Here is a 23,474-nt window from a genome sequence, read left to right as displayed (position 1 = left end):
CCAAATAACGACAAAGCTTCACTAGCTGGTTTTTGTTTGCGCGTATAATCGTCCTTGCGTAATCGCTCTTAATTAGTCGGATTAGGAAAGTTACGTTCGCGAAGTTACGATTTCATTGGGCAGCTCGAACAAAAGGTTGACTCGATTGTTACGCGACGGTTATTCAATCGTAGCGATCGAATAAGGAGCGAGGCTCTGTTACCCAATGACCAGTCGCCAGGCTACTTTCTCCGTGACGAGAGGAGAAAGATGGCCATCCTGCGATCGAGCTGTGTACCTCGCTGAAAACCACGTCATCGAACCGGCAACCACCAGATGGAAAAACCAGCTGGAATCGAGTGCAAGTGGTTTTAGAAAGTCGTTCACGCTCGAATCTACCATGTCCGGAGCCAATGTCCTTCCGTTTCTACGGATAACCACGTCCACGACGCTTTCGAATTTTATCCACGGCATCTTGGATTCTCATTCAATCGAATTCCAACTTTCCTGTACCTCTCATTCAATAACGATTCTCCCCTGATACTGTCTATCATTTAGAAGAATCCACCGGAACAATCTAGAATCACCTCTGACACCCTGCTCAGTGTCACGTTGCTCCAGGAAAGACCCGGAGAAAAAAATATAAATAAAACATCGAAGAATGACATGTAATATCCCCTGATGCTGTCTATCATTTAGAAGAATCCACCGGAACTATCTAGAATCACCTCTGATACCCTGCTCAGCGTCACGTTGCTTCAGGAAAGGCCCGGAGGAAAAAATATAAGCAAGTCATCGAAGAATGACATGTAATACCGAATGCAGGTGGATGCTTGCTTAACGAAGAGGTACAAGAAACTCTATATAGGTGAGATTCTGGGAAAAAGACCAAAGTGCTTCGTGTCATGCACACATGCACCGAGGAAGAGCAGAAGACAGATGAGACGGATGAGTTGTTAGTGAAGAATGCACGGTGTAGCGTTACCCTGTATGCGGGCTGATGATCCAGAAAGAACGAGTTCCTTCCTGAAGAAACAATGAAGAGGACATTGATCCGGCGAATGAAATAGCAGACTCTGGTCTAGGGCTATCTAACATCTCCAGTTACCCCGTTCTTCGATCACCTATAACGATTGTTTAACCCTTTGCACTCGAGAGGCGCCCTTCAGTCACCATTTGATAAAATTTTGAAGCTCGATACTCATAAATATGTAAAATTTCAGATAATGTAACGGTGTGTGAGGTATCGAAATCAAATAATTCTACGTGTTAATTATCATACGATTTCTTATTCCTGCTCGGAAAAATATCGTCAGCTTTGTAACAGAAAATCTTTGAACTCCTATCCTTCTTTGGCCAAAAAATCGTCGAGTGCAAAGGGTTAATATCATCGTCCTTCATGATTTAATCAAAGTATCTAGCTCTCTTAGATCAATTTCCACTTATGACAAAATGTTGCAGAAGGAGAAGCACGTTGCTCTCTGTCGCGAGACTCGACTATCTTGGAGGTCGATGCTCTCACGTGAGCCTTGTTTTGCGTTTTTACAAAAACTTTTTGCCAAGCAGATTCTGACGTAACTGGAATTACAAGTCAATGGTCTTCCTAGGAAAGAATTGCGGATCATTTCTTGTGCCAGGCTTGCTGCAATCTCGTTCTGAATCTGAAGAATCGACGATCATTTCGCTATGCTAAACGCGTATTGTTGCGATCTGGGTCAAGTTTCGTGCGTCAGTTTTACGCCCTGTTTTTCAATGACGCTTATTCGAATTTATTTAACCTACTTTTCATTCGGAATTTTGAATATCCTTGGTTTTTTTACTCTTTATTAGGGTATGGGGATGGATGAGAGCGATGGTGCGCGGTGAAAGTGGGTTTCATGGCGGTCTGACGGTTGGACCAAAGAGGACGGATGTGTGCGATTTTCATTGTTGAAATTGAACGCGAGTTTCAGCGTTGAGAAGCGACTGGTTACTTAAGGAGAGGGTCGGATGTCTGGGTTATTAGACTAAGTGTGTTTTTCCATTGCATCATGCACACAATAACGACTACATAACTGTTTACGTACATTGGCACGTATTTTGTCATCACCTTACAATTCTATCAAGTTTTATCTATTTCCATTTACGAAGAAACTACCCTAATTTAAAAAATTTTTTTTTAGTATTTCTTGATTTCTTTATGGAATTCTAAAGGTACATACGAAAGAAAATTAGTGACTAGCAGATGATGATCATTGAAATTTGAGTAAGGGATGTTCATAGTGGTAGATTTTGGTATTTACTAAGTATTCCTATCAAAAGTGTCTGTGGAGGAAGACATTAATAAAAATAATGGTTTGTTGGAATTGTGCATTAACTTGGGTTAGGTTTAAATTAGGTCTAAGTGTGGTTAAATATATAGGTTGATTTATGTAATACAGCCTGAATTTATGTCACTATTATTATTCATAGCAAAAACTGTTTTAAATAAAATTGAAATGTTTTTGAGGACAGGCTTTAATATTATACGTATTTTTGTATTTGTACGTGTGAAGTTTAATTTCTCTTTTTTACATGGAAACGTGTATCCTTTAAAATTAGGATTACTAAAGCAGATAAAATGACTTGTTTCAGAACTTTTGGTTTTGTAGTTACTGAAATTACACAGCTAATTTCATTGGAATAGGTATGTAGCTATAGGTACCTACTTATTTTCATTATACTACATTTTTTAATAGTTATTCATTATATCATTTTATATACCTATCAAATTATACATTAACATTATTTATGTGTTTTATATGTAGATGCAGATTTCACGTTGATAATTCTAATAATAGTGTTAATGCAGTAGTTTATGCTCGACATATTTTGCAAAAAGAAAGTATTAACTCTAATTTTATAAGAAAATAATTAAAATAAATAATAAATAATAAAATATAAGTAATTAAATTATTTTAAGCTTTGTAGTTTACAATTTATACATTAATTTTGTAAATTAAATATCATATTTAATATTTATAGGTAAAGTAAAATTTAATTAAATTTGAAAAGATTTTTTATAAATTTCTATTATTTTTAAAAATCATTAGTTTCAGAGATATTTTAATGTAAATAAATTTTCTTTTTACTATTAACTGCATTAGGTGAAATAATTTTTCTCTAGCATTGATTATGACAATTTGCATATGGCTTGAAAGTGAGCACACTCAGTAGTGTATCACAACATCATTTACTACCTTATGTACTTACATAATTCGCATAAGTTAGCTTGATTTACAGAAACACAGCTAATCATAATAATAAAACGGTTTTCCGACAATATTAATTATACTTAATTAAAAAATCATGTTTCTCAACGATAAAATTAAAATATCCTTCAATCTTTTCCATACATAATGGAATTTATTTTTTCCTTTTTTTAATAAAGAATATCAAATTGCATCGATTAATTAAAAGAAAAAGCAGCAAATATGCCCTCCTCAAAAATATCCAATTTTTATGTAACACATTTTTCATTATGAACAGTGACGTAAAATTAAAATGGTGTAACATCTGGTGAACCATTTTATAGATCATGCCTTTTTGTGATATTCGAATAAATAATCCCGAATAGTTGGGTTCGTATGTTTCGTAATTATATTCTTGTTCAACTCGCGTGGTAATTTAGTAAGAAATTGCTGGCAAGGAATTACAGTGTCGCAGTGTAAGTTTGCGCTGTTCATACGTTTATATAAGCATGGAATCTGAATTCCAAAATCCATCGTTACGCGGCAAACGAACCGTACGATGGATTTCACGTGTTTTATATCGTAACCGTGCGAAAAGCACTGATTCCCAATGCTCACTCATTGTTTGACCGACTTTAAAAGAAAATATTCGAAAATATTCGAAAACAATTGAGGAAATCATCATATTAGAACTATTAAAAAATTTGAAAACTTTATTTCCAAATAGGAAAAAATTGATCAAAATTTCAACACACCATTGTGTCTTCTTTAAGACTTCAGATGTAGAAATTAAAAAAGAAATAGATTTCATTTTCGTCTTTTTGCTTTTCAATATATTAATCGTTACAAAATAATTAAATATACCAATATATCAAAGGTAGCTGTTAAAAATCTGGAACAAAAATTAAATAAAAATATAAGCCTCAAAAATTATGTTCTCGTTCTGTCTTGTAACAGTGAAGAATAAAATTTTGTAAAATAAAAAAGGAAAAAGAAGAAATTTATGGAATATTATATTATGAATATTATATTATAGGAATATTACGAAAACTGAATAAAATATTGTTCCATATTATTTTGAATTCCAATAATATATTTTGTGGGCCTGGAATTAATGATTTATAAGGTGAGGAATATGTAAGAATAAAAAACAAATTATTCTAAAGACAAGGAAAATTTATTACTTACGGTTTCTCAAAATTTAAATCCACTTTTGTCGATATCATGTTCTCAAAAATAGTGTTCATTATCATGTTATATGTACAGGGTGTCCTAGCAACGGCAGTACAAGGAAAGGGGATGATTCTACATGAAAAAATAAGTCGAAAATAAAGAATAAAATTTTTTAATTTGAAGCTTCGTTATTGAAAAAATCGACGTTGAATATTCACTGAGTACGTGTTTGGCTGAGGATGGGCCATCAGTACAGCAGCGTACTCAGTGGATATTCAAAGTCGATTTTTTCGATAACGAAGCTTCGAATGAAAAAATTTTATTCTTTTTTTTCGATTTGCTTTTTCATGTAGAATCTCCCCTTATCGGTTGTACTACCGTTACTGGCACACCCTGTATACGGTATTAAATTGAAAACATACCGTTCATATAATAGTAGAACGTTCATTATAAGGGGTATTCATATAACAAGGGTATCAAAATTCAACCATATCTTAACCACAGAGAAACATTCGTTTCCTTAAAATCGAGAAATTGCAAATAATTACACTGGCCAAATAATTTTCCAAACTCTCATTAGCCTTTTTAATAAAGCCAAGATCTCAGGGTTCCAAACCTCAGACCTATTACTTACTGACAACTACTCAAAAACACCACAAGTCTATTTTATTTATCTTCCAATATCATCTTTCTTTATTTCGATTTGTTTTTTCATGTAGAATCACCCTCTTCATGATTGTACTACCGTTATTGGGACACCCTGTATAACATTCGTTACGCAATTTTTGATATACATTTTCTGACAAAAATGAAAAGAAACAAAGTGATCATTTATATTAATTATTGTTTTTAATAGTTTATCTGTTCTGGAAATTTGCACGAATATGTACAAATTTCTTGTTCCTGTTGTTCAAAACTCTTGAGTTTACGAAAACTTGTATATATTCTAAAAAATAAAGAATATACAAGAATTTGCGAATTTTAACTTTGTTTTTCACTTTTTGCCAATAACTGCAATCGATTTTTCGTTCTATCAATTCTTTTTTATTATATATGAAGACTGAAATATCTTCTACATTATTTTCATAAAAATTGCGTACGACTGGAATAACATTTGTTAGCGTATTTCGAAAAAGTAATTTATTTCCAAGCACACCACTCTTATCAATTATGTATAATAACAAGCTCGTGTAACTGGAATATGAAACAAATGTTTCTACACATAAAGTTATTTATAATAATTAAAGGTAGGATTAAATCGACAATTAAGGGCAATTAAGGAAAGAAGTGTATCACCTTTAAATAGTCATTGCTCTTAATTGTAGCCTTTGCTATGCTTCGAATGTTTAACTGTTTCACGCACAGGTTGCTTATGCGAATGCAGATCATGCTCTACTGGCAAAATGCGTCGATTACAACGAGTTACCGTTTGAATGGAATTACACCTGCACCTGTAATTTTGCCACGGCTGATCGGACGTTGTAATGATTCTCTGGTATCCGAAATATTTCTTTAAGCGTTGTATTACGCTCTTTTTATCTTTTACGTCCCTAGTTTCCCGCACTGCGTTGCAACATGACCGATCGTTAATATTCGAATTCGTTAGTTACCTGGAAACAAATAACGTGGTCCACTTTCTATCGTTTTTCCTCGTTTTGCTAACAGTACCGCATAGTAGCCAGCTTGTCATAAATTTCAGACAACGATGATTGATCAGTATCTTTGCGCACGTCCCGAAGAACCAGTACCCTACTGGAACTACTGTTAGTCGCCATAGAATCTGTTTCAACTGTATACACGATATGTTCAATTATAATTAGACAACGGATGTTTATGCAAATGCATGTTCTCATAGGAAATAGTTAGGGTTATGGTACCTAAGCAGAAATTTGTTTGGCTATTACAGGATCCTAAAAATTGAGTGACTTCTCCTGAACGACGATTCCTTTTTGCGATAGTCGAATGATCAACGTTTTCTATGGCAGAGTAAAGTAGATTCAATAGAATAAATGGAGTATTTTGGAGTATATTTTTCTATCGATATTTATTTATTTCTTCTAATAAAGACAAATCACTAGGGAAACAAAGATGCAGGAGATGAAATTATACAGTGGTGTACTTGGCAGACAAAATTGTTCAGAAAATAGAATCAACAACCTTTTACATTGAATTTCATTCGTTCACACAGGAACTTAAATTTTTAATCGAAACTTATAGGAGAAACTTATATATTTAATATAGATAGACTTCGTAGATTTGAAAAAAGATTAAAATTCTTTACTTTCTTGTTTCCTTTAAAGGGAACACAATTCACAGTTATCTACACACTTATGGCTGCTGAGTTACATAAATGTTTGAACGTAAGTAAATGTGTTGAATAACATTCGGTTTGTGCATCAAACCAATGAAGTTCTATTTATCAAGCTTGAATCAAGTTTGAATTTTGTGAATTTTAGTGTAGACTATTTTTTGTATCGAATATTAAAAAATAATATTTAGGATTTCTGTCAGATTTAAAGTAAATAATTAGCTTACCGAGGAGCGTGGAATTATTGTTCCATATTAACTGAGTTAAAAAATTAATTTCCATGAGATTTGGGGAAACAAGGTTTGTTTACTGAGAAACAGAGAGTTACTGTGCTTTACAAATTATACAGGGTGATTAAAAAATCACGTTCTGAATATTTATGAGGTTTAAAAAAAAATTTATTTGCTGAAGGACGTACAGTTATTATTGTACTCTACAGAGTACATTGAGCTTTCCCACTTTATTTTAACTAGGATATTATAAATGCATAAACCTATGAGACCTGCGCAGAAAATTATTTCGTCATTAGAAGATTCTAAAAATGTAACTTTTATTTTGCATATATTACATATCTCACATGTCGCATGTTTTTTGCATAAACTCACATTTCTTGCAAAAATGCATAATTTATTACAAATTTAAACATACGTATTCTATTTCTAAATATTATCACACATAAATTTACATTTTTTACACTTTTATTTTATTTTTTTTTTTAAGTTATGTATCAATTTTAAACTACTCTTGTATAAGAAATAAGTTTTGAGTTAAGTATCCATAAGTTAAGAAATAAAGCAAAGATTGGCGAATTTTTTTGTATATTTTGTTTTCTAAGAGTTGAAATATTAAACAAGAATTTTTTTAAATTAAAAAGAGTTTATTTTCTTAGGGTTAAAAATAAATTTTATACAAGATATTCGAAAAAATTGTATTATTTATCTTTTCATCCTATTTTTAATTTTAATATATGTATCTTGGATAATAAAGAATATACAAAAAGTTTGCACATATTTTGTTTCTGAAGTCTTATTGTTAAATGTATGTTACACAGAAGTAACCAATTTTAATATAACGAATTTGAAATATTAAAATTTAAAATCAAAATTTTGGCATACCACTGTTGTAAATTTAAATGTACCATCATAGTAATATGTGTCAAAAAAAGATTAGAAATTTAAGAACAAACTATTGTGATATATTATATCTTAAATTACAACAAATAAATTTTCCTATACGTATCGTACATACATTTTATATACAGGGTAGTTCATGCAACTTGTATACCATGAATAATTTTTAAAGTGTGCACTTCACTAAAAAATGTTATGGAGGAGTTAAAATAGCACTCATAGCACTAACAAACTAACCTTTGGTTAGTATTTTCGTCATCTCATGCAACTTTTGGGAAATAGAAATTAAACAATAAAGCAATTTTAAGAAATTGCCTCATTATTTAAAAAAGAAAAATTCTTACAAACTAAGTTTATAACTGTAATATGTAATTTATAGTTATAAATTATAATAATTATATAATTTATAAATGGAGGTTATATATATAATTTATTTTTCGTTTAATAAACATTACTTATTAGTTTAATAATTATTTAATTGTAAATCATTCCTGTACTGAAATAATTAATTATTAATATAAAGCGAAACGATGACTTTGCAAATGATGTTTTCAGATGTGGAACAACCTGACTTGCGTGGGTGATTTCCTGAATCGAGCCTTCTACAAACTAGGGCTGGTAGTCGGTCGACATCCCGGCTACTTTGTAATAGTTCCGGTTCTCCTGGCCTGCATCTGTTTCACCGGATACCAGAGGATCCATTACGAGATAGATCCAGAGTATCTTTTCTCTCCTACTAACGGTCCAAGCAAAATGGAAAGAGCGATCGTCGAACAGTACTTCAAGGTCAACTACAGCCACAGATTCAACCTGGGACGTATTACTAGGCCAGGTAATTTGGATTTAAAGAATTAACCCTGCGAACCCCTTCCCTTCTAGGTACAGGAATACTCGGTTAAATTCAACCGCGTTCGGGAATCAGCATTTGAATTCTCGTGATCAGAATAGCTTATTTATTAACTAATTCGAACGTTAACAAACGAAGATGACGGATAAATATAAGAGAAAATGAGATAGATACAAAAACCACTGCTAGAAAAATTAGATTTTTCCTCATTTTTATGTTTCCTTCGAGAAAGTGCTATCGATGCATCATTGAGATTCTTCCGGTTAAAATGAGTCCAAACACGATTTAAATTGAGTCAATTTTAATTATAATAATTAACTTCGTATAGGTAGCAGAATGAGACGTAATGACATAACAGAATAGTCTGAGTTATGTGATGTTTGGACTCCTTTTAATCAGAAGAATCCTAGCTATTGTAATATATAAAAAGAATATATAAAGAATTCCAGTACTATTCTCAGAAGGGTAAAATGAAGATCACACATATATATACATTCTTTATTACACATTTTACACACGTTTATTTCAATAAATTTCAATGGTGTCTCTCTCCTTGTTAGCTGCATATCAGGTTTCGCTGAGGTACTGACAATGAGTGATGGGAAAACAGTGGGAGTATTCCAATGTAAAATTAACCTAGGAAATTTTGGTGGAATTTAACCTAGGGAGAAGGTTAAAAATTAAAAAGGAATCTAACCTAACTTAACCTAACCTAATCTAACATAACCTAACCTGGTAGAATTTAATGGAGCATTATCGTAATAGGAAAAACTAGATTTCCATGCGAAGAATGGTTAAGTTTCGATGGAATATATGACGTAAGAAAAAAATGACACATTATTAGCGTGACTCTGTGAGAAGAGTAATGGCGACGTCAAAGTTCAAGGAGAAAGTGCATCAACTTCCTCGATAGCGTTTCCTTGTTTGTATTATGTGTAATTTCGTGCTGCATGGATTAATCGTGTATAGTATAGTTTGTTATTACCATGAGAACTTTCACGTTCCATTGAGCCACTATTAATTGTAATGACCCCTGACTAGTGGGACAGTCGACGTGGTTTCCTTTGCATTTTACTTTTCTCCATTCCCAACCTCTCGAATTGCTCGCGATTTGTATTGCTTTCGAACACGTTTCTATGGTTATTGTTGATTTGCCTAGGACGGTTTGGTCACGTGATCATCACATCGAAGGATGGAAACGATAATCTGTTGAGAGAAGCGGTGTTCAGAGAACTCATGGAGCTGGACAAGGCCATCAGGAACACTAAAGCAGTGTACGAAGGAACGCAGTTCACGTACAATCAGATCTGTGCCAAATGGTTGGACACTTGCTTCAGTAACGACATTTTGGACCTATACCATGTTATAGAGTAAGTATTGCCATGTTTTATAATTGTAGGATCATCGTCATGGATTACATTTGATTATACTAGATAATGAATATGAATCGGGTGTTCCAAAATTCACGCAAAAAATAATTTTGATAAGAAACACACGTTTTTATTTAAAAATTGTAAATATTGTTTAACAATGAAAACCCATTGTCCTTTCGTGTAGCGTTCCATTGTTAATGACCTTGAACTGTCAGCTGTCATGCTGTTTTCTTTTTGTTGACAACACCTTATCACATAAATGGCGCAAAATTCAAATTTTGCGTGATTTTGGGACACCCTTTAATAACAAATAATAGAATTCTCAGGTCAATGTTTGAAATTCCAAGCAAATTTAAAATACTGGGGGTTTAAAAAATAGGGTCCAAGACTTAAAAAGCTTATAGGCGGTATATTTATAAGTATACCGATTATTTATTGTATGTTTGTTGTAACGAAGAAAATTTATATTACATTTACGCCTATGAACTAGTATTTTTATCCATATTAGTAATTTTTTCGACAATCTTGAATTAACATATTTCTAAATTAATTTCTCTATTTACATTCGGGGTTTTACGAAGAAATTCAGTCATGATACTGAATATATATAATCAACAAAGCCGATTTTACGCTGAAGAGATTGGTTTCCGGATCTGCACTGATTAGACATCTTCTAGGCTCTACTTTTTAAATACTCTGTAGAGAACGCTATAGAAAGGACAATGGCATGTCTGGTTAAAAATTGGCCAATTTCTAGCATTGTCTTTTATAAGTGTACCTCCAAGACCTCACTTGGTCCACGCATTTTGGGATCTAAGTAGTCGGTAGCACTTTGCAGTGATGTGGAGAAAAGGGAGCTCAACTTGACGTTCCCCGTGACGCTAAACCCAGAAACCTGGCATATTCACCTGTTGCCAGTCTATTTTGGAGGTAGTGTGGTCAAGGAACGGGTGGTTGAATCTGTACCCTCTATGCAGCTGGCCTATTTCCTTAGAGCTGACAATACTCGCCAGGATGAAATGTAAGTCGATTGTCATAGGTTTTACACCCTTGCGATCTTGTGAATGGGATTCGACATTCCGTTTCATTCGATTCTTAATCTTTTAGCACGAAACGATACCCTTTGTATTCTAACCTAATTTCACGAAAATACGTCAACATAGATACATTACTTATAGTATAGTAAATTATTTGTTAGAGAACTTAACCTTTTACAGTCCTGCATTATTTACTTGGATTGGATATTCCGTTTTATTTAATTCTTTCTAACCTTTAAGCACGGAACGTTACCCTTCGTATTCTAACCTAATTTTACAAAAATGTATCAGCATAGATACGTTACATGTAGTATAAATTGTTTGTTAGAGAACTTAACCTCTTACGGTCCTGTATCGAATTTAGATTCGACATTCCGTTTTATTCGTTTCTTTTAAATTTGTTAACACGAAACATAACCCTTTGTGGCATTCCAAATGTTGATTCAGAAGTTATAGGAGACTAGTTTGGACCCTCTGCTCGTACCTAATTTTCAACTTCTTTCTTAACCTCCAATTCTTATTCTTTATGTTTCTCTTCTATTCTCCATTTTGTCCTATAGTTTCACCTTCTTCTTCTTATCTTTATCTCTTCCTTTCAGTTACCTTTTCTACTCCCAACCCCCTCTTTTTGTTTTTTCTTCTTTTTCCATATCTCGTTCCTTTGCGTACCATATTCCCAAGTTCATTTCTCGTTTCTCTAACCAGAAATTCACATGACCCTTTTTGTTTAAATGTAATTTGACAAAAGTATTGGCACGTTATTCATTAAAATAATGAAAATAGAAACTATGCTATATATAAATAGTATAGAAACTATACTATGCTATACTATCTATGAAAATAGAAACAAATTTTGTGTAGTCTTTCTAAGTATAATGGATTTTTTTTATTATGAACAGGTTGTGATGAGGTGTTGAATACAACTTAGGTCGCAAAGTATTAACACGTTCAATGCTGTCAAAATTAAGAACATATATTTGTTAGATTCAAAAATCTGTTTTTATTAATTTATTTATTTTGACCTATATAATTAGAATATTAGTCCTAGTATTTAGGTTAGAGTTTAGTCATTTAAAAATCAAAAGACACTATGAGATATTTCACAGTTGGTACCACTGAATACAATTTTTCTGCCGGTAAATCCCCTTAGTACTATCTCTGACACCGAACATGCTAAAAATCTTCATTATGTATCTTTCGTATCTTCGGAACAGTGGTGCAGCCTGGGAAGAAGCATTTCTAGAGACACTGAGGAAAGTGGAAGAGGATAATATCTTTAAACACATTGCTACTGCCAGGTTCGCTTCCAGGACATTGGAACTAGAACTAGAGGAGAACACTAAAACCATAGTGCCTTATTTTTCGAGCACGTTTATCCTTATGGCTTTGTTCTCCGTGGTCACTTGTATGATGACTGATTGGGTACGTAGCAAACCATGGTTGGGGCTTCTTGGAAACGTCTCTGCAGCAATGGCTACCGTGGCAGCATTTGGTCTCTGCATATACCTGGGGGTCGATTTCATTGGACTCAATTTAGCCGCACCGTTCCTTATGATTGGTGAGTTAACACGAAACATTATATTGTGTTTTCAGATAACCAAGATCAGGGTTTGTAAACCTTTTTATTCACCACTGTTTTCACGGTGAACATTTTTTACGATTCTGGGTACAAATGAAAGGTAGTAAAAGAAATATTTTAACCAATCGTTTGTTATATAAACTTATAATTTATTACTACTTATTAGGGCTATTTATTCGTTAAAAATAAGTTTAGAAACAAAATGAAAGATAGAAAATAATTACAAAATAAGAATAAAAATAAAAATGAAAGGTAGGAGGATAAACAAGTGTACCTTCCTGATTAGTGTGTAAATTTATTTTTTATTTCCTAATTATTTTTATTCCAAATGTTTTTGATGGTTTTCGTAATTGTCTGTGCTTATGAATATTTTAGAATTTAATTATAATTCTATTGCGTAACCCCTGATCGACATCCAGAACTATCCACGACTTAAAAAATCCAGGCTTACATAAGTATCATTGACTAATTTAATGACCAAATAATTTTAGTAAAATAATCACTGGAATAATTGAAATAAGTATCATTTTCCTCCGAAAATTTGATATATTGACTAAAAAATGACGTTAAAATCAGTCACAAGTGTCTAAAAAGATGAATACACCAAAAATTTTTCTGCAATCCTTTTTCAATCTTCATATTTTGTTTTGAATGAAAGAAAAGAATTTTCTTTTCTCTTGATAAATGATAATTATTCTTCCTTATCTATCCCATCTGAAGTTCGAATTGCATTTGGGAATGGCACACTTATAAAATTTTGTGATATATATACATCCCTATTATAATATATATCACAAAATCCAATTTTGGAATTTTTAGTCAATTAAAAAATCGTGTTGTATGTATACCCATTATATGTACCTATATTTATCATGATACAATAACGATACTAATAATATATATTTCTATTATAATGTTATAATATATATACAGGGTATCTCCAAAAAACGTATATACACTTTAATACCTTATTCTTTCTAATTTATTTTTTCTTTTCTAGGTACAACCCATTTAGAATAATGGTTGATTTTAGACTAGACTTTGAAAACCGTAAATATATTTTAAAATGTTACCATAAGTATAAAAACATACTGGACGTGCAAAGATGGTTTAATCAAACAGTAAAATATATACTGTTTTTATAATCACACAAAGTGTGTATACATTTTTCTGGGACACCCTGTATATTTCTTCTTTCTTTTTCCAAGCCATTTAAGACGGCTTTTAACGTCATTTTCTAACTGATATGAAATTTCTCAAGTAAATGGCACTTATTTCATTTAATTTATTGATTTAAAGATTGAATACTGTATGTTAATAATTATTTTTCTGAAACTAATTGTTCATCTCACTTCCTTTGTGAGAACTCGAGAAAGAGTCGGATATAGAACTAAATTAGTATTCTTTCGACGTAAATTCTACGACAGTTGCGTTTCTAAGATTCTAACAAGAGACTGATATACTGCTTTTCACCGATGTTCAACGCATCTGTACTTTCTTTCACGATCCAACGTGTTCGATGTAGGTCAAATAAATTCTGCGACTGGTTCATGTAATATGAAGAAAATTACGCTCAGAAGCAAGGTGTCGGTGCAAGTTCCATTTTTAATGAAGTCAGAAGAAACATAACTTATTATGGTTTCAATTTACATTTCCTAGATCGTTAGAAAAACAGCGACGTTGATGGCGCTATACGAAATGAATGATTAATGAAAAGTGTTTTATATGAATTCCGAGAATGATAGATGCGAATGAAACCACAAATTGATGTGAGCTGCATGATCCCTTGGGGGTATTATGCAGTCCAGTCTTAACTCATGATGCATCAGCTTAAGGGGAGACATACAGTGTGGGAAATGAGAGAGTGATAGCATACTCTATGTTAGTTTTTAAAATTTTTTCACTCCTGATCTTTTTCTTCTGAAGAAAATTTTTCGCGACTTCCTTCTTTTGAAGATAATTTTTCGCTTCTTTCTCCTTTCGAAGAAACTTCTTCACGACCTCCTTCTTCCGAAGATAATTTTTCGCGATTTTCTTCTTTCGTGGAGAAATTTTCGCGATCCTCTTTTTTTCAAAAATAATTTCCTGCGCTCCCTTTCTTCCGAAGAAAACTTTTCGCAACCCCTTTCTTTTGACGAAAATTTTTTCCAAACTCCTCTTTTTCGAGGAAATTTTGTTCAAATCCCTCTTTCCAAAAATACTCCATGAAGTTTTTTAAAAATACTCTATGATTATTGCCTGACAAATAATATAATATATGATAACAGCTAGAAAAGACATATAATGCTTCGTTATTGCATTCTACATATTATAATTTGCATTATATTTTTAACTTTAATCAAGTAGTTTAAAATGTTTTAAATCAAAATGGTCTTCGTAATTATCTTTACCTACTAATATTTGAGAATTTGATAGATACACATTATAAGTTTTTCATAGACAACTTCAAACCGTTATAACCCAAGAAAAAAAGAAGATATAGGGGAAAGTTTACAGTACCGACCAGTTTACAGTAACGATCAGAGCTAGTTTTCGCTTGTCGCATTAGATACTGTCAAAAATAAATTAATATAGTCGACATGTGGAAGACTTCCGGTTTGGTTGGGAGAGTGAACGCACATGTTATATTAATTGCAAATGACATAAAACCTGAAAATAAAAAATAGTTGGCACGTGTCATATACGGCGCCTTTTTGTTTCTCCACTGTTTCTCGATTTTATGAAGAGTTATGGAAGCACGTTTATAAGTGTGCTGAAAGTACATCTTCAGAGCTCATTTTATTTCTTCGGAAAGTAAATGATTTTATTTTTCTTTTCTTCTAGCATCCCTAATCTATTAAAAATGATAAAGCACTCTAATTTTGCAATTTTTCGTGTATATTAATTTAATTTGTTACTACATGTTTGTCGTGCAGTGCTGATTGTCTTTGTACCGTACAGTACAAAGTTGTCTTTGTACCCTATCTAATACTGCACGTATTAGTGTACACTAAACTTCTTTTTCATCTGTAAGTACAGTCTATGGATAACTCGAAATAAATTAGAAAATGATTCTTAGTTTTTTTTAAAATTATATCAGTGAAATTAGAAAATAATTCAGCGATATGCACGATACATATAATACATTTATTGCAGATGCGAACCGTGGTGGCGCTAGTGAGTTACATGGAAAATCGTCTTAAGGTTGTCATAAGCAACAAAAGACTTCTTAATTAATACTGTTTTTGATTAATATTATACGTTATTTATGCAATATTCTTGTGATTCATCAATGGTACATGCTTGTAATAAATGTATCATAAATATCGTTGAATTATTTTCCAATTATTCTGATATAATCTTTAAAATCCTTTCTTGCTGTATACATCAGTTTTGTATCAAATATTTTAATTTAACACGCATATAGCACTTTTTAAAGACAACATATGTAAATGTTTCAATACTTCCATGTATGAATGTATATTATTTTTAAATTTTCATATAGAAACTTTCTATTTTTTTAAACTATAGCCCATGAAATTTTTACAGAACATTCTTCAAATTATATATGTACATTTAAATAAACCAATAATAGAAAATTAATTTTTTGAGCCCCTTAAGAACATATCCTCCTTTCTAATCAGGGGTTGTTATAACAAAAATAAGGAAAGGTTATAGAATAACAATTATATTTTTCTTTAAATGATTTTGCTCATAATCGAAAGAAAATCTTAATCATAATAATGGTCGCTCATAATAATCTTCACTATCTATAATTACTATTCGCAATCAAAAACAATTCTCATTATTTGCAATGGAAAAAAATTAAATTTTTTTATCATTGTATTTTTGAAAAATTTTCTTTTCCAATTTAATGATTGCGTCGTATATGAAAATATGAATAAAAATCAACATTCCATCAATGATTTTTCTCGAACAAATTTTGAATAATTGTCATTTTTGGTATCTGTTTAAAATGATCAGTTGGCGAAAAGAAAAAATGAGGATTTCAAAACGATCCGGTCGAATGTGTGCAATGATCGTCGGTAATCGAGTTGCTTGGTGGCGAATGCATGCGAGCGCAACGACGGAAGGGAAAAGTGCGAGGACTTCCGCTTTTCACGCAAATCACCCGGTGCTAGTAGATTCTAACCTGTTCCCTAATCTGTGCCCACTCGATCATAACGAAGAGGGCTGGTAAATACAATGTTGCAATGATTTCGTCAATAACCATTGCATTGTTCAGTTGGTTTCTCTAGTGTACACAATCTTCGAACGAACTCGTTAGAAATGCGGCTTCGTTATACAATTATTATACTTCCTGCTAAAATATACATTTATTATTGCCTGAAAGGTATTAATACCACAGTTACCATATGAGTCAAAATGATTAGCACTTACTGAAAACATACAGATTCCTTTGAAATTAACCCTTTGTGGCATAATACTTTTATTTATTACATCAAATATCGCGCACATCATGGCAAAAAAATAATTTCATTATTTTCACCATTGTTCTCGACGTTTTATTTAAAAAAATTTCTGTTTGTTTATTATTTCCTCCGAGTTACCACGGTAGGTAAGAAAGGTATTTGCATTCCATGTTTACAAGAAAATTCACCTATTCGGAAAATACTGATTTTAATACAAGTTTGTTTATATCTATAAAAAGCACAGTGAGTTCTACATGGAGTAATTTTTTTGCGAACGAAAAATTTTGTTCAAGGAACCAAACAGGCACCCAAAACTTCCTTACCTTTTCGTGCTCTGAATATAATATTTTTTCCGAATATTTTTCACCAAAATATATTATAATTACAAACTTGTTTCGTATTTTACTTGAATTATATTTGGAATACAAAAGCGAATTTTCCTTTCTTCTTGATAAGCATATTCGACAGTAAACAAGAAAATTGCCATTGTTTCGTGTCGGATAAATTCGGCATAAACATACCTCTTATCTGCAAAGGGTTAATGGTAACTTTCGTTCGGATAGTAACTATATCATCTTCGCCAAACTATCTCGATTATCAACGTTCCTCTATAGTATAGTTAACGTTGCAGGCCGGTAGTTTGAGTGTTACATGAAATTCAAAGTTTTAGGTTATCGGATGAAAAAGTTGGGCTGCACGGATGGCAAGGCGGGGAAGAGTATGGAAATCGGTCGTCCGTGCTTGAAATTGAATAAATGCGTTTATTAGCTGTTATAAATCGCCCTCCAAATGTAGACGGGCTGAATCACGAATAAACTGGCCATTCTGATTCACTCGACGCATTAACTGCCGCCTCGTTATCGCGATAATGGCGCTGCGGTCATTTTTATACCGACCTAAGGGGTGTTCGCCGATGTGATTCACTGGGGTCACGTTTCATTTCTCCAGTCTCGATTGTGCTAATTCGTGACGAAGTAATGTAATTCTGTCAATTGGTTCAATGATTAATTTGTTTACAGGTATTGGAATAGATGACACGTTCGTGATGCTGGCTGCCTGGAGACGAACCAGTATAATGAAACCGGTGCCTGAAAGAATGGCTGCCACACTTAGCGAGGCCGCTGTCTCGATTACCATTACCTCCCTGACCGACATGATATCGTTTTTCATTGGGATTCTCTCGCCATTTCCCTCGGTCCAAATTTTTTGCATCTACTCCGGTATGTACTTGATAGTTCGGTTTAAGGTCAGCAGCTAAACCGGGAGATCGGTTAAATGATCTGTTTACTCTCTTTTTGCCACAGGATTCGCCGTAGTCTTCACCTTTGTCTTTCATCTGACCTTCTTCACTGGCTGCGTGGCCATTAGCGGTTACTGTGAGCAAAAGAATCTCCATAGCATAGTATGCTGCAAAGTGCAACCCCTGTCTAAGTCTAGTGAGTATTCATTCTCTCTTTTTCAGTCATCTCAAATTTTTCTAAAGTAATCTTAATTCCGTTACCTCTGATGGCTATAGTTAGGGAACAGTTTATAATATCACACCAATTCAGCACCTAATTTTGGCAAGGGAACCATATTCAACATTGTACATTGATCAAAAGGTGATCAAAAGTTATACCAAAAACAGATGAAGTCTTGGTGCTGTAGCCTGCTATCTCAAGAATTGGCACAGACCTTGATATATTTTTCCTGACAACTTAATTGAACTTAATTTGATAATTCATCTTGATAAATATAATCAAGTCATACATCAAATTTGATGGTATTTTGGCGATAGAACTTGTACCGAGTTGTTTAAAAATTTTCTGGCAACGACAGATTTAGTTCACAGAATATCTTACACCCAACATATTTTCAACACTACTAATTATAATGCTATTTATTAGTTTGTAAATTATTACACGAATGATCAATTGATCACTTTTCATCCCCAATCCAAGCTTTTCTAATTTAGAATTAAAATGTACGTATTAGGTGGTTCCAAAGCGAGTTCGACAGGTCTCACGTTTAAGTAACATGAAGAGGCTGTGCTGCTAAAAGAGAAAGAAATGAAGGTGGAAGTGGATGCAGACGCGTTTCTTTGTTACATAACTGTTCAAGAATCCGCGTGAACGGTAAAAGTAAAAGTTTGTCGACCATACGACTCATTTCGGTTACTACATTCGATGTAACCATCCTGTTCACGTGTGAATGTACATATACGTACGTGTTGGAAGTAACAGGACCCATTAAATGCCCAAAGAAGACACCCGGAATACTTTCACGGGCTGAACCACGCCGAACGTATCATTTGCCAGTTTTGTTTGTACTTTCATTTATTTCTCGCTTACCACAGAACTTTCTATGTTAAGCAGCTGGACCTCAAGGCCTTGGGATCATTACTACAGTTCTTTGTTACCGTTATTCCCATTCTTCAAACGGAAGTTATATCAAAACCTACGTTAAAACAGATGTTCTAGAAAATTCCCCAACAGTTATTGTTTTGCTGTTAGAAACTGATAAATGTCTACTAGAAGAGGAAAGTTAATACAAATCACTGGCCATTTTGATCGAGAAAGCCGGAAGACTTAGCCTAAACGTTGTTGGGTCTCTAAAATGATTTATAAATCGTAGTTTGATGTCCTGTTGCACTAGGAAGTCCCTTATAATTCCCTAGACTGATTACAAACAAATAAATCACTTTAACGGTAGTGTGTGGTCATAATTGGTGCATAGTCCTGGCTGAAATTGATCAATGTGCTGTCTAAGCTAGGTTATTTCTACCATACAAGCCTTTAACACCTTCCTGATCACTTGATCAAAAGCGAAGATTCTAGATCTGTTATGGGAGCTGCCGCTTACGTCAGAAAAGCGTGCTAGGTTACGTTTGAGCATCGCTAATTCGTTAGATCACTGTACCATTACGTAACCATGCTACTTTCTCTTAGGACAGTGTCAACAGTTATGAACAATGTCATCGCGATTATTTTTACATAATCCCTTCCTGCTTTCAGCTGCCGAAAAACAGCTGCAGAGTCAGTATCTGCTTCCTTCCATGATTACATATCGTCGTCATGTAACTTTGGTGAAAGTACCGTTTCAACGTCGTCCTTTGCAATTTTGGTACCGAGATGTTTTATACGGGAAACATGACTCAGAGTTTTTATTCTCATGCGCGTTGGTCGGTTTCGAAGATTCGTGGTCATTGGAATTTATCACGAAAACTTGCTACTGTGCCTGGATTAAAAAGAATTAGCGATTGGTAATCAATAAAGGTGGCGACATGGTCAGCGTATCTTGGAAATCGATTGTCCTCATCAGGAGCACGTGCTTGGCATAGTAATGTAATTAACATTGTCATTTGGTGCGTGACATTGTACCGACATTCCCTGATGCCTTTGTTCCCACTAGACAATGACTTCATCACGCTTTTTCCCACAATAGTTTCAAGTTTCAAAGTCAAAGACAATGCATTCCCCGTGGAAACGGCGGTTGTTGTATACGTACTCTGCAAACTGACAAAATGGTTAATTAACAGCAAACAAATGTTATTTTCTTTTCCAGTGAACAGATCATGGTTTTATAGAGCATTATGCACCGGAGGAGTCGATCCGGATGATCCGTATAACCCTACCGATAACCCGGAACATGGCTGCATGAGTTGGTTCAGGGATTACCTTGCTGCTGCGTTGAATTGCAGACCCGTCAAGGTTATCATCATCCTGATATTTGCCTGTTATCTAGCTGGTGCTCTTTACGGGCTAACGACTCTTCAGGAGGGTTTGGACCGTCGCAAGCTCTCCAAGAATGATTCTTACTCGATTGCTTTCTATGACCGTCAAGACTACTACTTCCGGGAATTCCCCTATAGAATACAGGTACGATCATTTCCACCTTAGGAAATGAATTTTTAGTAAAAGATGCATAGGTGAAAATTATAAATAAAATTATAGTGTAAAAGTCCTTAAGATTTTAATCGTCAGGAGATCTGCAAAAATGAGAATGAGAAAGTCCTCTTATCCACGTCCAGGAACCAAGATCAACTTCAGAAGATTCGTCAACCTCCGAGTAATTCGCCACTCGCAATTATGTCACGTGGGTAACTTTCTCTTAGCGTAGTGGAATCAAAGAAAAGTGACTGGCATTGCGTCAGATAGTGCTCTCGCGATTTTTTTGGTTCAGCTCAGAGGACGTTCGCTTGGACGTTCGAGTACCGTTAAGAGTATCTCATTCTCCGCTCCAGAAATTCGTAATTGGTAGCTTCTGGCGAAAGAGGTGTGGCTGGAAGACAATTGATTGCTACCTGAACTGTAAGAGGGCTTTCAAGTTCACAGAAACTTCTCTTTATAATTCAATGTCTATTCTGCACGTTAAATTCTTTTATGTTATTAAATACAATTAAAATGGAAATGAAAAACAAATGAAAATAGGGTGAAGAAGATTTATTCGACAAAAGTCTAAGAAATATATTTAGGCGGAAATGAAATAATCAGTTAGAATTAGCTATTTATTAATTACCTGTTCTGAGTAGATCCAAGCATTTAGAAAGAATTTTCTCATCTTGTTTTAGGTAGTAGTAAGCGGAAAATATAATTATAATGATCCAGTGATCCAAGAACAAATGGAGAATCTAACCAGATCCTTGGAAGCCAGCAAGTACATCAGTAGCGCCCCTATCTACACGGAAAGTTGGCTTAGAAATTTTCTGAGCTATGTCAATAGTAGTGAAAGTGACGTAGACATTAAGGATGAGAAAAACTTTATTAAGGAGTTAAAAGAAACCTTATCTCCTAGAAGCAGCTATTCCTTGGACGTAAAATTCGATCAGACTGAAGAACATATTATAGCCAGTAGGTTTCTTATCCAAGCAGTGAACGTGAGTGGAACTAACCAGGAAAAGGATATGGTGAAGGAACTTCGACGGATTTGCGACCAGTCTCCATTGAATGCCAGTGTCTTTCATCCGTACTTTGTGTTCTTTGACCAGTTTGAACTGGTTAAACCCACCAGTATCCAATGTATGATCTTTGGCGCTCTGATCATGATGTTGATCAGCTTCATTTTTATTCCTAATGTAATGTGCTGTTTGTGGGTAGCCTTTTGCATTATTTCCATCGAATTGGGAGTGGCTGGTTACATGGCATTGTGGGATGTAAATCTCGATAGTATATCCATGATTAATCTTATCATGTGTATAGGTTTCAGTGTTGATTTCACTGCTCATATTTGCTATGCCTATATGAGCTCCAAACAGAAGACATCAGAGGATAAAGTTAAAGAAAGTTTATACAGTCTTGGTCTCCCAATAGTCCAGGGAGCCACTTCAACAATTCTAGGATTGATAGCCTTGGTACTTGCAGGAACATACATCTTTATGGTATTCTTCAAAATGGTGTTCCTGGTGATATTTATAGGAGCAATGCATGGCATGTTCCTACTTCCTGTTCTACTCTCTTTATTTAGTCCTTCATCAGACAAAGATAACAAAACAGACTTAGAGAAAACTCAACAAAAAAAAGTTTCAGAAAAGGATCTTAATTGCAAACTGCCACAGCCTTATGTGATTCCACATCCAACTTTAACATACTATCACCCTTCTGGAGCTGTCAAGAGTCTTCAAGGTAGCCCTGCAACCAGCCTAGCTGCCTTTGAAGACAGAGATCCTGGTTTGGGTACCAGTGAAGACAGTAATTCTACAGAAAGTGGCTCATCACAAAGTAGAAGAAGGGAAGGACAGCTGGAACCAGAACACCAAAGGCAGCATGATGTTTGGAGAAGATCTATAGGTGTTCTCTATGGGACATCCCAGTTCCAGACTGCTTCGCCTCCAGCTGCACCTCTACCAGATTTTTCTGGGACACTCCAAGAGGTCCAGAATGATCAAGAGCGAAGAGCAGCTAGGACAGTATCTTACTTAGGACCATATCCAGTTTATAGGGCTGCTGCAAATCATCTGCATAGGGATCATAGGAGGAGTAGATCATACCATAATCTCCATCAATCATCCAGGTACCTGACTGAACCACGTTATCCTTAAGGATATCTTTCAATGAAGGAGAATTGTGAGTGTAGCCTGTGCATGGATTACATAGAATGGGCATATCTCTACTTCTGGCCCTCTTTTATTTGTCTGGGGTAATCATTGAAAATACAATTTTTGAAAATAGGAAATTTGCCTTAGAAACTGATAGTCAGGCTCCTATGACTATTGGCAATTTTCTTGTGGTTGTAAATATAAATCAGTGGTTGAAAGACGAGTGATTTATTGGGTTCCTTTTCTGGAAGGGATATTTAATAAAAAAGAAGTTTCCTCTGATGGAAATAGAAAACATAAGTGACATACAATAAGACTTGCGTTTCAAGTGTGAGTTCTAGAAGACCGTCAGAGAAACTATATCACAAGTTAGGATCCTTTAAAGAATTATATCAGCCTGTATTTTTAAAACAC

At 34.0% G+C, this 23,474-nt stretch overlaps 1 protein-coding gene across 1 annotated transcript in view; it reads left to right on the top strand.

Moving 5' to 3' along the window:
- Ptr (patched domain-containing protein) overlaps positions 1-23,253 on the top strand; it is a 47,827-nt gene extending 24,574 nt beyond the window's left edge. Inside the window, exons 2-9 of the mRNA XM_017908817.1 lie at positions 8,355-8,631; positions 9,806-10,016; positions 10,858-11,040; positions 12,271-12,614; positions 18,067-18,267; positions 18,352-18,483; positions 20,591-20,904; positions 21,597-23,253. Coding sequence (XP_017764306.1) covers positions 8,355-8,631; positions 9,806-10,016; positions 10,858-11,040; positions 12,271-12,614; positions 18,067-18,267; positions 18,352-18,483; positions 20,591-20,904; positions 21,597-23,063 — 3,129 coding nt within the window. The 3' untranslated portion in view covers positions 23,064-23,253. The remainder of the gene's footprint in view (positions 1-8,354; positions 8,632-9,805; positions 10,017-10,857; positions 11,041-12,270; positions 12,615-18,066; positions 18,268-18,351; positions 18,484-20,590; positions 20,905-21,596) is intronic.
- The last annotated feature ends 221 nt before the right edge of the window (positions 23,254-23,474 follow it).

This window comes from Eufriesea mexicana, unplaced genomic scaffold (genome assembly GCF_001483705.2).
Source record: "Eufriesea mexicana isolate 0111107269 unplaced genomic scaffold, ASM148370v2 scaffold13223, whole genome shotgun sequence".
Taxonomy (NCBI): domain Eukaryota; kingdom Metazoa; phylum Arthropoda; class Insecta; order Hymenoptera; family Apidae; genus Eufriesea; species Eufriesea mexicana.
Note: the sequence above shows the minus strand (reverse complement) of the source record. Positions and strands in the feature narration are given on the sequence as shown.